Source organism: Micromesistius poutassou (genome assembly GCF_964030765.1).
Source record: "Micromesistius poutassou genome assembly, chromosome: 7".
NCBI lineage: Eukaryota > Metazoa > Chordata > Actinopteri > Gadiformes > Gadidae > Micromesistius > Micromesistius poutassou.
The window spans coordinates 2,767,013-2,779,874 of NC_140277.1; the positions used below are offsets into that span (position 1 = coordinate 2,767,013).

The window sequence follows — 12,862 nt, forward strand, 5'->3', positions numbered from 1 at the left end:
GAGGGGGAGGAAGAAAAGGAACACCTCCTATCCTCCTGTCTCCTCGCAGTGAGAGCGTCGCCTTTTTTTTTAAACTATTTTTTATCAGTTTCTACTGATATTCATGCTCTCTGTGCCCCCCCCCCCCCCGACTCCCCACATCCCATCTCTGCGGGGAACGGCGGGGATCACTTTTTTTTCAAACAATTTGACACCACGACACACCTAGCTAACATCACAGCATCAACGCTAGAGACAGCGCTGCAAGTGAACACGTTAGCGCACCCCCCCCCCCCCCCCCCGAAACCAAACAAAACAAACAACGAGCCAACCAGAAGAAGACGGCGTACTTACTGTTGTGCTTGAACACCCGGATGGTGGCCCCCGACAGCCGGGCCCCCAGGATCAGGGAGGTGTGGTTCAGCTCGTCGCTGAGTATCAAACAGCCCTGCGGAGCCGGCACACCACACACACACACACACACACACACACACACATAATGCTAATGTGCTTCAGCGCCCTTAAATATTACATTAGGAGCCACGCTGCCGCCGCTTTATGGACAGCCACGTGTGTGTCTCTTTCTCAGTGTGTGTGTGTGCGTGTGCGTGTGTGTGTGCGCGTGCGTGTGCGTGTTTGTCCTCCAATAACGGCGAATACGTGATGTGAAATGATGTATAATTACAAAGTGAATCATTTTAATAGACTTCCTAACGGCCTTCCAGCATAATTAGTTTCCTTAAACGCACACTATATAACCGTTTTTTTTTGTTCCGTAAAGAGATGGCTTCCAATATAAACAAAGCGAGTATATAAACAATAACTCGCCTCCGTTTCAAATTCAAACCTTTATAGACGGGAGCGCTTCTGACGCTACAAACCCGTTTGGTTCGGCACGACCAGTGGCAGGGGAGTGCTGGCGCCGGCGCGGGGCCTTAAGCACATTAGAAATCAAACCCTACGATAGTCGGGAGACCAAAAACGAACGTTTTGCCTGAACAGACAAAAGAGGCAAATGTTCATTTTGTGTTTTTTTTGTGTTTTATTCCCCCCCCCCCCCCCCACTCCCATGGCAGAGGGGAGCCTTTGAGCGCTCGTCTCTGTAGTCCTCAGTGTGTCCTCCTCCGGGTTCTCTCTCTGCGTGGCAGTCGTGCGACGTGGCGCGGCGCGACGCAGCATCTAACAAACCAATTACCTGACACCCGGCTCACGTCCCTTTGAACCCCCACCTTTTATTCCTCGCCGAAAAACGCCTACAGAAGGAAAGAAGAAAGAAAGAAAAAAACAAAAAAACCCAGCAAAAACAGAACAGAGTAATAGCGTTTAAGCGATTTGACACGCCGGAGAAACCCGACAGCCGATGTCGTTACTTTGACAGCCGCGCGTGTGTTAGCGTGCGAGAGTGGCGCCGCGCGTGCGTGCGTGCGTGAGCGGCGGCAGCAGCATGGCTCCTCTCAGGAGCCATGGCTCCTCCCATTAGCCCTGGCTCCTCCCATTGGCCCTGGCTCCTCCCATTGGCCCTGGCTCCTCCCATTAGCCATGGCTCCTCCCATTGGCCCTGGCTCTGCCCCTGGCTCTGCTCCTCTACTCTGGGCCTCTACCACCCGCTCAGTCTGTCAACTGTAAACTGGAAGTGACAGCGTTTCCTCACAACCAGTCATCCACCAGATAACTATCGGGAGGCGGGGAGGAGGGGGGGGGTCCTAAGGGGGCTGATAGAGCAACATGCCGCCACCCCCCCCCCCCCCCCCCCCTCTCCCCACCTCCCGTCCAGTCCGATCAGAGACAGCCGCCCGTCGGTGTGTGTGTGTGTGTGTGTGTGTGTGTGTGTGTGTGTGTGTGTGTGTCTGGTTAATCATACCCCGGAGTGTCGTCTTTGACAATGCCTGCATCTACAATTCCCCCCCCCCCACCCTCACCCTCACCCTCACCCTCACCCCACCCCCCCTGCTGGGAAGCCTCGAGGGCTTCCTGCTCCTGGGCCCTGTAATGATTAATTATGGTTTTAATTAACGCGCTCGGACAGGGAGCCGTCACCGGCGTACATCAGGCGTTGGTCCGGTGCGTGGCCGTCCGTGCCCCAACGCGTGACAGACGCCACGGGAAGGGGGCAGAAGTCGGAGCGCGTTCCGTGTGTGTGTGTGTGTGTGTGTGTGTGTGTGTGTGTGTGTGTGTGTGTGTGTGTGTGTGTGTGTGTGTGTGTGTGTGTGTGTGTGTGTGTGTGTGTGTGTGTGTGTGTGCAAGTGTTAGAGACCGCGGTGCGGATCCTGCGTACCTTGCTAACGAGCGCCGGGATGTTCATGGAGTTGGTGGCAAAGCCCATGCCAAAGGTCATGGCCGACTCCACTCCCAGGAAGTCCGCCACCAGGCGCTCCAGCTCCTCATGGCTGCTGAGGTTCCCTGAGAGGGACAGCGGGGGGGGGGGGGGGGGGGGGGGGGGGGGGGGGGGAACAGTGAGGGGGTCAGTGAGGCCCGCACTAGCAGGACGGCAGAGCTGCGGTAGCTGTCGATGTGTCGGTCAGTGGAACAGTTTAAGAGGGTGAAGTACTGAATGGAAAGGCCCCGACGCTCAAAGGGTTGAAGCCTAAAGTTCCCGTGGAGCCAAGCGGTGATCTCTAATGGTCGTTTGGGTTATCTTTTATTTCGGTCAGCAGAGGAGATCTATTTGTAATCCTCTTCTTCTCTCAGGCTGATGCATCGGCTCTCATGTGATGGGGAAGTGGTCTTGTCGAAACTATTTGCGACTCAAGCAGCCACAGATGTTGTCCCCGAAATCGTTCATGAAAAATTGATGAAATGCAAATATATGTCAAAAAAACACGGTGCCTTTTTTTCCCCAAACAAATCAGTGATTATTTCCTGGCGTCCTTATGGCACTCTTAAACCTGACAAGTCCGATAATGGTGATAAAGAATTTAATTGTGCTGAGAGGCGCCAAGGGCTAAACAAAAGGGCCATGGCTTGGATGTTATTTTTTATTATCCATCTTCTTGAGGCACTGGAAAATTACCAAGCTCTCTCAGCATGACTTCTGTAAACGTTTCTCCTTTCACATCCACGTCTAATGGTTATGAAGAAGAACCAGTTCCCTAAAAGGTCACATTTGATGATATGACAGTATGTATTTACATTCCACCATTTATGTAGCCTTGAGTATTTCATAAACGGTTGGGAATCAGCCATCGTTCCATTCACCTCCCGTTACACCTCCAGGCCACCTGAACAGCCACCTTAAGTTAAGTTAGCCTTTATTGTCCCTTTTTGGGGGAAATTCACACACAACCACTTCCCCCGTCCATATTTTTGCCTACCGGTCGGGATTCGAACCGGCCACCCTCCGGTTACCGGTCCAACTCTTTAACCAGTAGGCCACGGAGGGCTAAACGGTGGCCTTCCCTCCATAACGACCCACTCTGTTGGCTTTTAAAACAGAAACACACAACAGCCCGCGGACAGGGCTGGCTCTAACACGCCCTGCCCCCCCGCGGAGTGGAGGTCTCCGGTGGTGTGAGTGAGGGGCCGTCGGGCATGGAGCACTTGTGTATCAAAGCTAAACACACCAAAACTCTCCCTCCTCCCCCTCCCCCTTTACGGTGTTCCCCCAATTCAGGTGCATTCCATCAGGCTTCACGCCAGGCCCATAATCGAGTCATACATTTCCCGAACCACTCAAGAGCACCGGGGCCCGTGCCGACACGCACTGCCTTTCTAATCAGTCTGCGTTGGCATTCGGCCCCCCTTGATAGAGCACTTTCCTCGGTAGTGCGTTAGCAGTGCCTGGCCCACTTTATTGATATGCCAACCCCATACTGTGTGGATGCTGCTGCTGCTGCTGCTGCTGCTCCGGTGCTCACGGCCCGCCCAGGTATCACCCAGTCAAGTCCGTGTTCGACCTCCTTTTCCTCCATCTATCATCGGGTCAGGTTCCCCCCACCCCCTTAACCCTGCAAATAAATACACTGCCATCACAGCAACCCAAGAGTCCACTCTTGGTCAAGTACAACCCAATAAGCCTGCGAATAATTACACTGTATTGCAACCCTCGATTCCACTCTTGTAATTATCCATCTGGATTGATTACTAGGTCACTTATTTGCCGGGGCAAAACTTCAAGGCCTCTTTTTTGTGGATTACATAAAAGGTTGGATGGCAATCAGGTGGAAAATGCCAGGGCTTATTACTGCCGTAATGTATCGGAGCATAGTCGTAAAGTGTCAACACTCTCTCTGTGACTCGTCCTTGGTTGAGTGTTGTTGAGTGTTGTTTTTGAATGTCCTACATTTAACGCCAGATGCACCGAGAGAAGTTAATCATTTGAATGATGACATAAACCCCCGGAGTAGGAAACAGGAAGAGGCAGACACGCACTTTGAATCAGATCATTTGGTATCAAAGTGCCACTCTTTGGCTTTGTGGCCGTCTCATTGCATCCGTTCGTTATCAATTTGATATTGGTGATCTGATATGCATCTGAATGCAAAGATGGGTTTGGTTCGTATATACTTTAAGCAAACACACACAATACACCACCGAAGCAAACATTGAAAAGGACGTAACAGACGGACAGACGGACAGAACCCACTGTGGAGAGACGTGTTACACGGCTCCTCCGATACGATCACACAGCGTTGAGACGTAGCGTACGGTTATGAGATATAATTGGCGACCACTGACGAACGATAAGAATCGACTCCAGCCCCATCTCATCCAGCCCCATCTCTATGGGGCCTCGTCTATATGCTAATCCATCGGCAGCAGAGACATGCAAGAACAATTCCAAACGTCTTAAGATTAATCTCACCCAAAAAGCAGCATGGGGAATCCATGTTTCCAACTTCAGCTTTGTGTTTTTTGCTAATCAAAACAGAGTCAGAACTCTCTCTCTTTTCTGTTTAAGTATATTCTGCACACTATGCCAACAACTCCTGGCTTATTGTATGTAATACAATGCGGTGATCACAGAGGAGAATGGAGGTGACCCCAAACGGTGAACCTTCCACACAGAGCAGTGAGTGGATGGTGATGACATATTTCTGGGGGTGGAGGAGGGGGGGGGGGGGGGGGGAAGACCTGACCTTTCACATCACGGATGATAATTGCACTTAATCCGCCCACACAGAAAACATAACAAAGCCAAAAAAAAGCAATACATTTTTTTTTACGGCTGGCGCCTTTGACTGAGAGTGAAGTAAAACCGAGAAGCGGATGACTCAGCTGATGCAGACTGGGATCTTTCATGATTGCTAACACACCTGCTTAATAGGGTGTGATGGGAGAGGGGGCCCTGCCTTAAACCTATGAGCAAGTCAAAAGGAAAACTGACTGACTGCAAAGTGAGGAACCGAAAAGGAACAATACTCACGTGTGTGTGTGTGTGTGTGTGCGTGCGTGAGTGTGTGTGTGTGTTTCACTCTGCCACACACATAGATATAACTCAAATCAAAAGGGTCTTTGCGGTCGGCCTCCAAGTGAAGCTCTGCAGAGACTCACTCCCAGTGAGCCTCGCCGATGTCATCACACCCCCTCGACACGCAACACACACACACGGCCGCCCACGCACACACGCGGCTTGGTGTTAAAATCATTCAAAGCAATGAATAGCAAAATACTTCCCGTTTGGATTTTTAAAAGGAAGAGCAACGTGGCCTCGTTCCCCACACACACACACACACACACACACACACACACACACACACACACACACACACACACACACACACACACACACACACACACACACACACACACACACACACACACACACACACACACACACGTGTGTGTGTTTAACCTGTGAATGCAAAGCTGAGAGCTTTCCTACAGACCTCCCTTGAGCAGCGAACACTGTGCTGCTGGAGTGCCACTGACCTTGAGATCGCGGTGCACTACACACTCCAAAGAGGTCTTGGCTCATATAGCTATTTTTATGTCTAGGATGTTATGTTTAATGTCATGTTTCACAGAAATACCTTCTTCAAAGTAATCCTCGTGGACCGGAGTGTAATGAAGGAAGCGTGCGGCCAAACTTTACATAATTTAACTGGAGTGAATAATGCATGTAACGACACAGCCGTGGAATATTAAAGATTCGGCCGTTATGATTCATCCGAGCGGTAATAAATGACACTTCCGTGGAGAAGTTTTTCTTTGGCACGTCGCAGTTGTTAACGTGTAAGAGGTCTTCTCGTGTCATGCCTCGCACAATACAAGCAGACATTGACATTTTCGAGAGAAATGCCAATAAGCGGGTACCGATAGAACAAAGAATGGTAAAAATGCGATTTATCAGGAACCTGTTTTTCCAAGAACGGCTTGGAGCAGAACTCGATGCGCAGGCTGGGCGGTTCACAGGACTCACCCACTTCCTGCCGCGAGCTGCAGACCCCCACCCCGTACTGGAGGGTCTTGTCGGCCACCGTCTTGAGGAAGTCTTCGTTGTTCTCCGCGAAACCGAGGTAATTGTAGGAGCCCATGTTGATCACGTTCTCTATCGTCTTCCCTGTGAGCCTGCCAAAATAATTTGAACTTTATTAATCATTCTTTGCCCCATTGCTGTTTTTTTTTTTACATTCCTAGAGTCTTATCTACCCCGTACCAAGTATGAGAAAATGTTTCCTAAAAAACATCAAAGTGATTATGCAGATTTTGTTTTGTTATAAGCTCACAAAGAAGCACTTCATGTAAAATAGCTTCATCGGATTAGCAATGGGCTCCTCTGTAGTAAATGAAGACAAAACTAAGACAAAAAACGTTTCCCCAACCTCTGAGCCGGTCTGTATAGTACTATATGAGAGGGAAACCTAATACCATCTCAATAATGCTCACGTTCAGCAGGCAGCTCGTTCCTTCAATTGTGAAGGTGCAGAATATAGCAGAGCTGGGCAACCATTCAATACGGTCGCTTACCGCTTTGGTGGTATCGCAACATCAATAAATAAAGGTCGACCTTTTCTGATATGATAGGATGGTATTCTGTCATGTCCATGATTTATACTGAGTAGATATCAAAATATCTGCTTCAAATGTCAACTTACAATGACAAATGTAGTGTACATTCTTTATCGCATCCATTGTACTTCCAAGGGCTTTCTGTGCGCCTCTGAGATCTGACAGAAGCTCCTGGAGGATTGCTCTGTAACTGTGTCACATGTCTGTCACATGACCTACTTCACAACCAGCAGCCCCCCCCCCCCCGAAACCCTGCAGACGTTTGGGGAGACCCCTGATCATGACAGTTCTGGTGTCTTGATCCCCCAGGATTATGGATTATGGGCGTGGCTAGTTCTGTCGGGAAACTCTAGTCATGCTCCCCTATCAGCTGACTGCTAACACTGTCCAATCAAACGAACATACACTGACAGGCGATCAATTCAACACCTTGCAACACTGCGAGGTTAAGTGTGCTGAGCTGACTACCACCACCACCGGTTCTGGTTCTGCTCTGTATTGTATGTAACCTGTATGATGGGTTGAGATATCTAAGGATTGCATAGTGCTCCCTGTTGTCAAACGTTGGTATGCTGCAGGTATTCTGCATCTGCCAGCTGTATGTCATGGCGCGGTTCGGCCCAGTCGCCTACCTGATCGCTCCACACGGACTGTGCGTTTATATAGTAAACCTATTTATGATTATCTTTTAAACTCTTTTTAATCTTGATCTTGAAGATTTAAGTCCTACAGCTGGGAGCGCCACAAACGGGTCAATCTTGATTGATTGATGATGATTGACATGATTGATTCCTGACTGAAGTAGTGCCGTGGCTACTGGGTGTTCCCCACCCAACCCAAGGTTACCGGGTTCAATGCTGCATGCCGACGGCTGCCTGTAGGCGTCTTTTGGCAAGCCTTTGGGCGGGTGCATACCCATTCATCTTGATGATGAGTCACTGAATCCCTGTAAGTCACGTTGGACGTTTGCATAATTGCATCTGTATAATTGCGCATTCAACACTTTCTAAAGGTTTTTTTGCACTGTCATAGCTTTTGTTTACATTTTCCGGTCAGCTTAATTGTATTTATTTATTTTTGCACTTGCATCATGTGCTTTTGATGGGATCTGCGGCGACGCCTTCGATTCCACTCGGGATGAATAAAGTACTTATCTATCTGGATGAAAGCGTCTGCTAAATGGCTAATGATAACATATCGAGATGCCTGCCAAAGCCTGCCTACCTTTCCCTCGGTTTCCACCTGGTCTCCTCCCACACCATTAACTAACCACACATGGAACTCAAGGGAGAATATGATCACTCCCTGTGCTAACCAAATACAGAAGTAAACACATTGTTAATAAATGACACAGCTCCCGCACTACTGAACCACTTTGTTCCCCGACGAGGACAAAGACAAGAGGATAGTGGAGAGAGCAAGGAAAACAACACCTGGTTCAGTGAATAAAGGTCTGATTGTGTGTGAACACATTAAGACACACAAATATAATGTTGTTATATTACATAATATTATAATATTTGCCGTTTGGTTTCATGCATAATATTCGTATGTTATGTCATTTTTCGGGGTCATGCATTCAGAAATGGCTGTACCTGAATGTCCAGTTATAATCGTCGGACACCCTCTCCATCAGGTCGAAGGCGGGCCCCGGCAGACTGCATATAGGCCTGTTCCAGTTGTCTCTGACCCTCATGTACAGGTTCCTCGTGTAGAAGTTCTCAAAGTCCTGATACATCGGCACAAACTCCTGAAATCCATGGAAAACAGCTGGGTTATGGATTAACATCTACATTTAGGGCATTTAGCAGACACTTTTATCCAAAGCAACTTACAATAAGTACATTTGTCAGAAGAAAGAGAAACAATATATCGCTGTCGGTGCAGTAAGGATATTCATAAAACCAAGTACCAAGCACTAACAATTGCTAGGTTAACCCGTTCCCTGTATATACAACAAAGATAGCTAGGATAAGATGCTACACAATACACAAAGTACTATTTTTAGGTGCAAAATACAATAAGTGTGTACATTAAGTGCCAGGACGTAAGACATACAATAAGTGCGTAAGAGGGGTGTGGGTTGGGGTGATGACTTCAAGAGGTAAAGAATACATCCTCTCGGTATTCCCCGGTCGACTTGGGCAACGAAGGCCCACTACCCTCCACGACTGTGAATAAACTATTTAAAGTGCTGAAACCACCCAATTCAAATTCACCCGATTGACTACAATCCCAAGAGCAATGTTTATTTGTGAGTTTTGAGCATCGCATTTGAGGCCAGAAGGAGCGGGCTTAAGCTCAATCATTTTCCTTGTTAACTCACAGAGTGACCTTTTCCCAGCCCGGCGAGCGCTTGCTTTCCACAGGTTGCACTGTGAGATGCTTTGTCGTTATCACCAATCACTGCGCTCCCCCCCCTCCGTTAGTGCACCCCCAACATGACAGCCAGAGTTTCAAGTGCTCCTGGTCGTATGCCGGTACACAGGGTTCCACTTTAGCGATTTTGCCTTTATACCTGCCCTGAGGAGAAACTGACAGGCCCTACCCTGGATTCTTTTATTGGCTGACTACTTAAATCTACCCACCTAGGGCTGGCGGGTGGGGTTCATTTACGACCCTCCTCGTTGCCTGGAAGATTATATTGTGCTTTTTGTACCTCCGCTAGAACAAAATGTTGAACGCTTAAACCCACGCGAATGTTGCCCTTCCTCTACAGCTGTTTGTTCATTCGTTTATTAATATTATATTATATCGCTATTATCCGTCTATTGTTTTTTATTGTATTTTCGCATGTATTGTCTTGCATTTTAACCATACTTGGCATCTCTATCCTCGCCTGTCTCTTCTGTTTCTGTAAACACACAAATATCCCCGCCTGGGGATCGATAAAGTGTTATCTTATCTCCTACAGAGAGAAAACACAACTATTTCGAGCCTTCTTCCATTCCTAATGAGAAGCGTGGTACAATGATCCCTCCAGTTTATCCAATGCCTGGGCCTTATCATGGAGGCTCAGAGCGTGAGAGTGGGGAAGACAAGTGCAATCCACAGAGAATTAATTAAGCCTTCAGCAGATATTCTCCATGGTCTTGTGTCTCAGCCATGGCAACATGAAAGTGCACAGAAACACAATGGAATAATGAAGGAGCCCAGCCAAACAAATGCAAACATTGGGGGATAAAAAAACCCAAAAAAGGGCATGCGCACAATGGGTGTGAGTGTGTGCGTGTGAGAGTGCGTCTGTGTGTCTGTGTGTGCTAGCGTGTGTGCTTGCGTCGAGCTGGACCCAACCCACTTTCTGCTCCTCCCTCTCCTGGGCGAGATGGCACTTCTCTAAGCCCACGGCTCGGAGGAAGTCTCTGAAGTAGCCAAACAGAGTGACGATGCCAAAGCCCAGGTACGTCAGGACGGCCACGTACATGGGCGCCTGCTCGAAGGACTCAGGTCTGTACTGCCTGCACGACACCCCCTTTGCAGCGGGGAAGTTTGTCTGTAAAACCATAGGAGACACATGATAACTTGTGGACAGAAGACATGAGGCTAAACTGGACCAATTATAAACATATATGCAGCATAGGCCTACAGCCAACAAAGGCAACTGACACGAACATCAACAATCACAAATGAAAGCGAAATACATACTTAAATGTGAGATCGAAACTGTATCATTCACATACTTAAAAAATAGTTTCACCAAACAAGTTTATATCATTATTAGTGTATGATTGCTGACCAGAATACAGGCGTCATGCAGCCATAACCAGTTGTGCGTGTGGTCAGAGAGGGACGTGCATTTTAACTGGGAAGATGAGGTCAACACTCATTTGTTAGCACCATGTATGCAAGAGCTGTTGACAAAACACCGCGGATGCCATGCTGTCTGTGCAGAGTGAGTCACTGCGTTGAGAGGAATGTCAATTGAATGACAATACGAGGTATCGATAGGGTATCAGCAACAATCACAAGGTTACAAGTAACATAACATTATATGCTATAACCCTTTATCATTCAGAATATTATGCTTCCATAGTGAAACCGAAATCAAATCCCACCAACACCTATTTCGTTTAAATACACATGATAACATCGATTAAGATATTTTTGACTTTGTCTTTGACAGTTAAATGAAAACAGTCACCGTCCGAAACCAGATCAGACGCCCCTTGAGTTTCAAAACAAGGCGTGTTTCCAAAGAAGGCGTGTTTCCAAACAAGGCATGTTTCATGGAAATCACGCCGGGTCCACCCATTATCATTAAGGACTGACTTATACATAATATAAGTTATAATTCTGAAACATTTGCAAAAGATTACGAGGCTACCATCGACCCTTCTTTAGTTTTTACAACCGGGGTCCCCCAAACGGGCCCTAGTTTCACATGATGAAAAAGAAAGAAGGTTAAAGGTGACACCAATTATTTATCCCGTCTCTAAACACACATTAGCGACGTAGGCCTACCCGTTTCTCGCCGTTGACATGACCGTTTTTCCTCTGCTTTCCGTTCTGTAGAATAGTCTGGTTCATCTGCACCGTGAGGTTCCCCTTCAGCACCATGGTGGAAGTTCTAACCATGTCTCCACCGACGCAGCAGTGCGAGTCTGGCGGGCTCCTCCCGTGTGTGTGTTGTGCGGCTGCAGACACCCAAACCGGTTTGCTTACACAATGACAAAAGTGACTTCCTCCTTCGGTCACTCTCCTGCAGAGGTGGAGCTCCCTCCCAGTGATCTTAACCCGGCCGGTGTTCCGTGTTTGATATCCTGTACGACTATATATACTTACGTCGAGATGATGTGCAATCGATATGAGAATGAGTCTTCCGGCGTTTTGTTATCCTGTCAGGTGCTTTCTTTGCTTGCCTTGAGCTGTCAAGTTAACAGGCAGCAGGAAGCCCTCGTTGTCAAGACAAGAAGGTTCAAAACAAAGCATGACTGGACTGGAGTTGCATTAGCGGCTGTTGAGACTGCATTGTTGAGGAGTGCTGATGTAATGTGATGTGATATAGGGTAGTGCTTTGAATTAATGATGGGCACATTGACAAAATAATAATACATTTTTACATAAAATAAAGTTGTCATTAAACAGTGAGTGTTTAATTACACTAAATTGAATTAGATGGATTTCTTTATTTTCTTTAATTTGTGTTCAAATGAATTACATGATCAATTAGACACAATCACTAAGGGAGTCTCATCGTACACTGACTAAACTCGTTCTTCATGCTCTAGGCGTCTCGCCCACACTCTTCAAAAACACCACAACCTTCGCACGGTGTTACTTAGTTATTTATTCACCACCACCAGGCAATAAAAAAAAACGGTAAACCCTATTCCTTTCAAGCCACCGGTGGCCCTCGATACATCAGGCATTACGTAAATTATTGACAATCCATTGTCCGCTCCCACATCGCTGAAATGTTGCCCATTTATCTCGGACACAAAAGACAGGGTTTGTCTGTGAAAGGTCAAGGCCTCCTCTGCCTTCCAGGAGGACTCTCTGGTGGTGGGATGGCCCTCTTGACATTACACAGGACTACGCTACTTGGTTTAATGACTTCCTGACTGTGTGCGGGGCGGACCAGTGTCACTTCTTCATGTGGGAGTTTTCTGCACACCTTGTCCTCACCTGTGGCTGTTGGGAAGAGATCAAGTATTTTGTTGGACCTTGTTTCTGCAGATAGAGCCCATGTTCTCAAATATGTGTGGGAAGTACATGTTTCAACAGCATCTCCTTTAATTGGGAATGGGCTATGTGTGTAGATGTGTCTATGTGTGTGCTTGCCTGCCCGCATTGTGTCTGTCTGACTGAATGCCTGTCTGTACGCAGCATGAAAATAGTCTGTCTTTGTGCCCACTTGCATGCATATGTGTTTGTGGTTGTACATGTGTGTGTTTGTATGTGCTTGTGTATGCCCTTATGCACCGAACGTCGGTAT

At 47.6% G+C, this 12,862-nt stretch overlaps 1 protein-coding gene across 1 annotated transcript in view; it reads right to left on the reverse strand.

Annotated features, from left to right (window-relative positions):
• sptlc3 (serine palmitoyltransferase, long chain base subunit 3) overlaps positions 1-11,607 on the reverse strand; it is a 19,398-nt gene extending 7,791 nt beyond the window's left edge. Inside the window, 6 exon segments of the mRNA XM_084470150.1 lie at positions 308-427; positions 2,255-2,379; positions 6,338-6,486; positions 8,523-8,677; positions 10,226-10,420; positions 11,389-11,607. Of these exon segments, the coding sequence (XP_084326276.1) occupies positions 308-427; positions 2,255-2,379; positions 6,338-6,486; positions 8,523-8,677; positions 10,226-10,420; positions 11,389-11,502 (858 nt within the window). The 5' untranslated portion in view covers positions 11,503-11,607.
• Between the last annotated feature and the right edge of the window lie 1,255 nt (positions 11,608-12,862).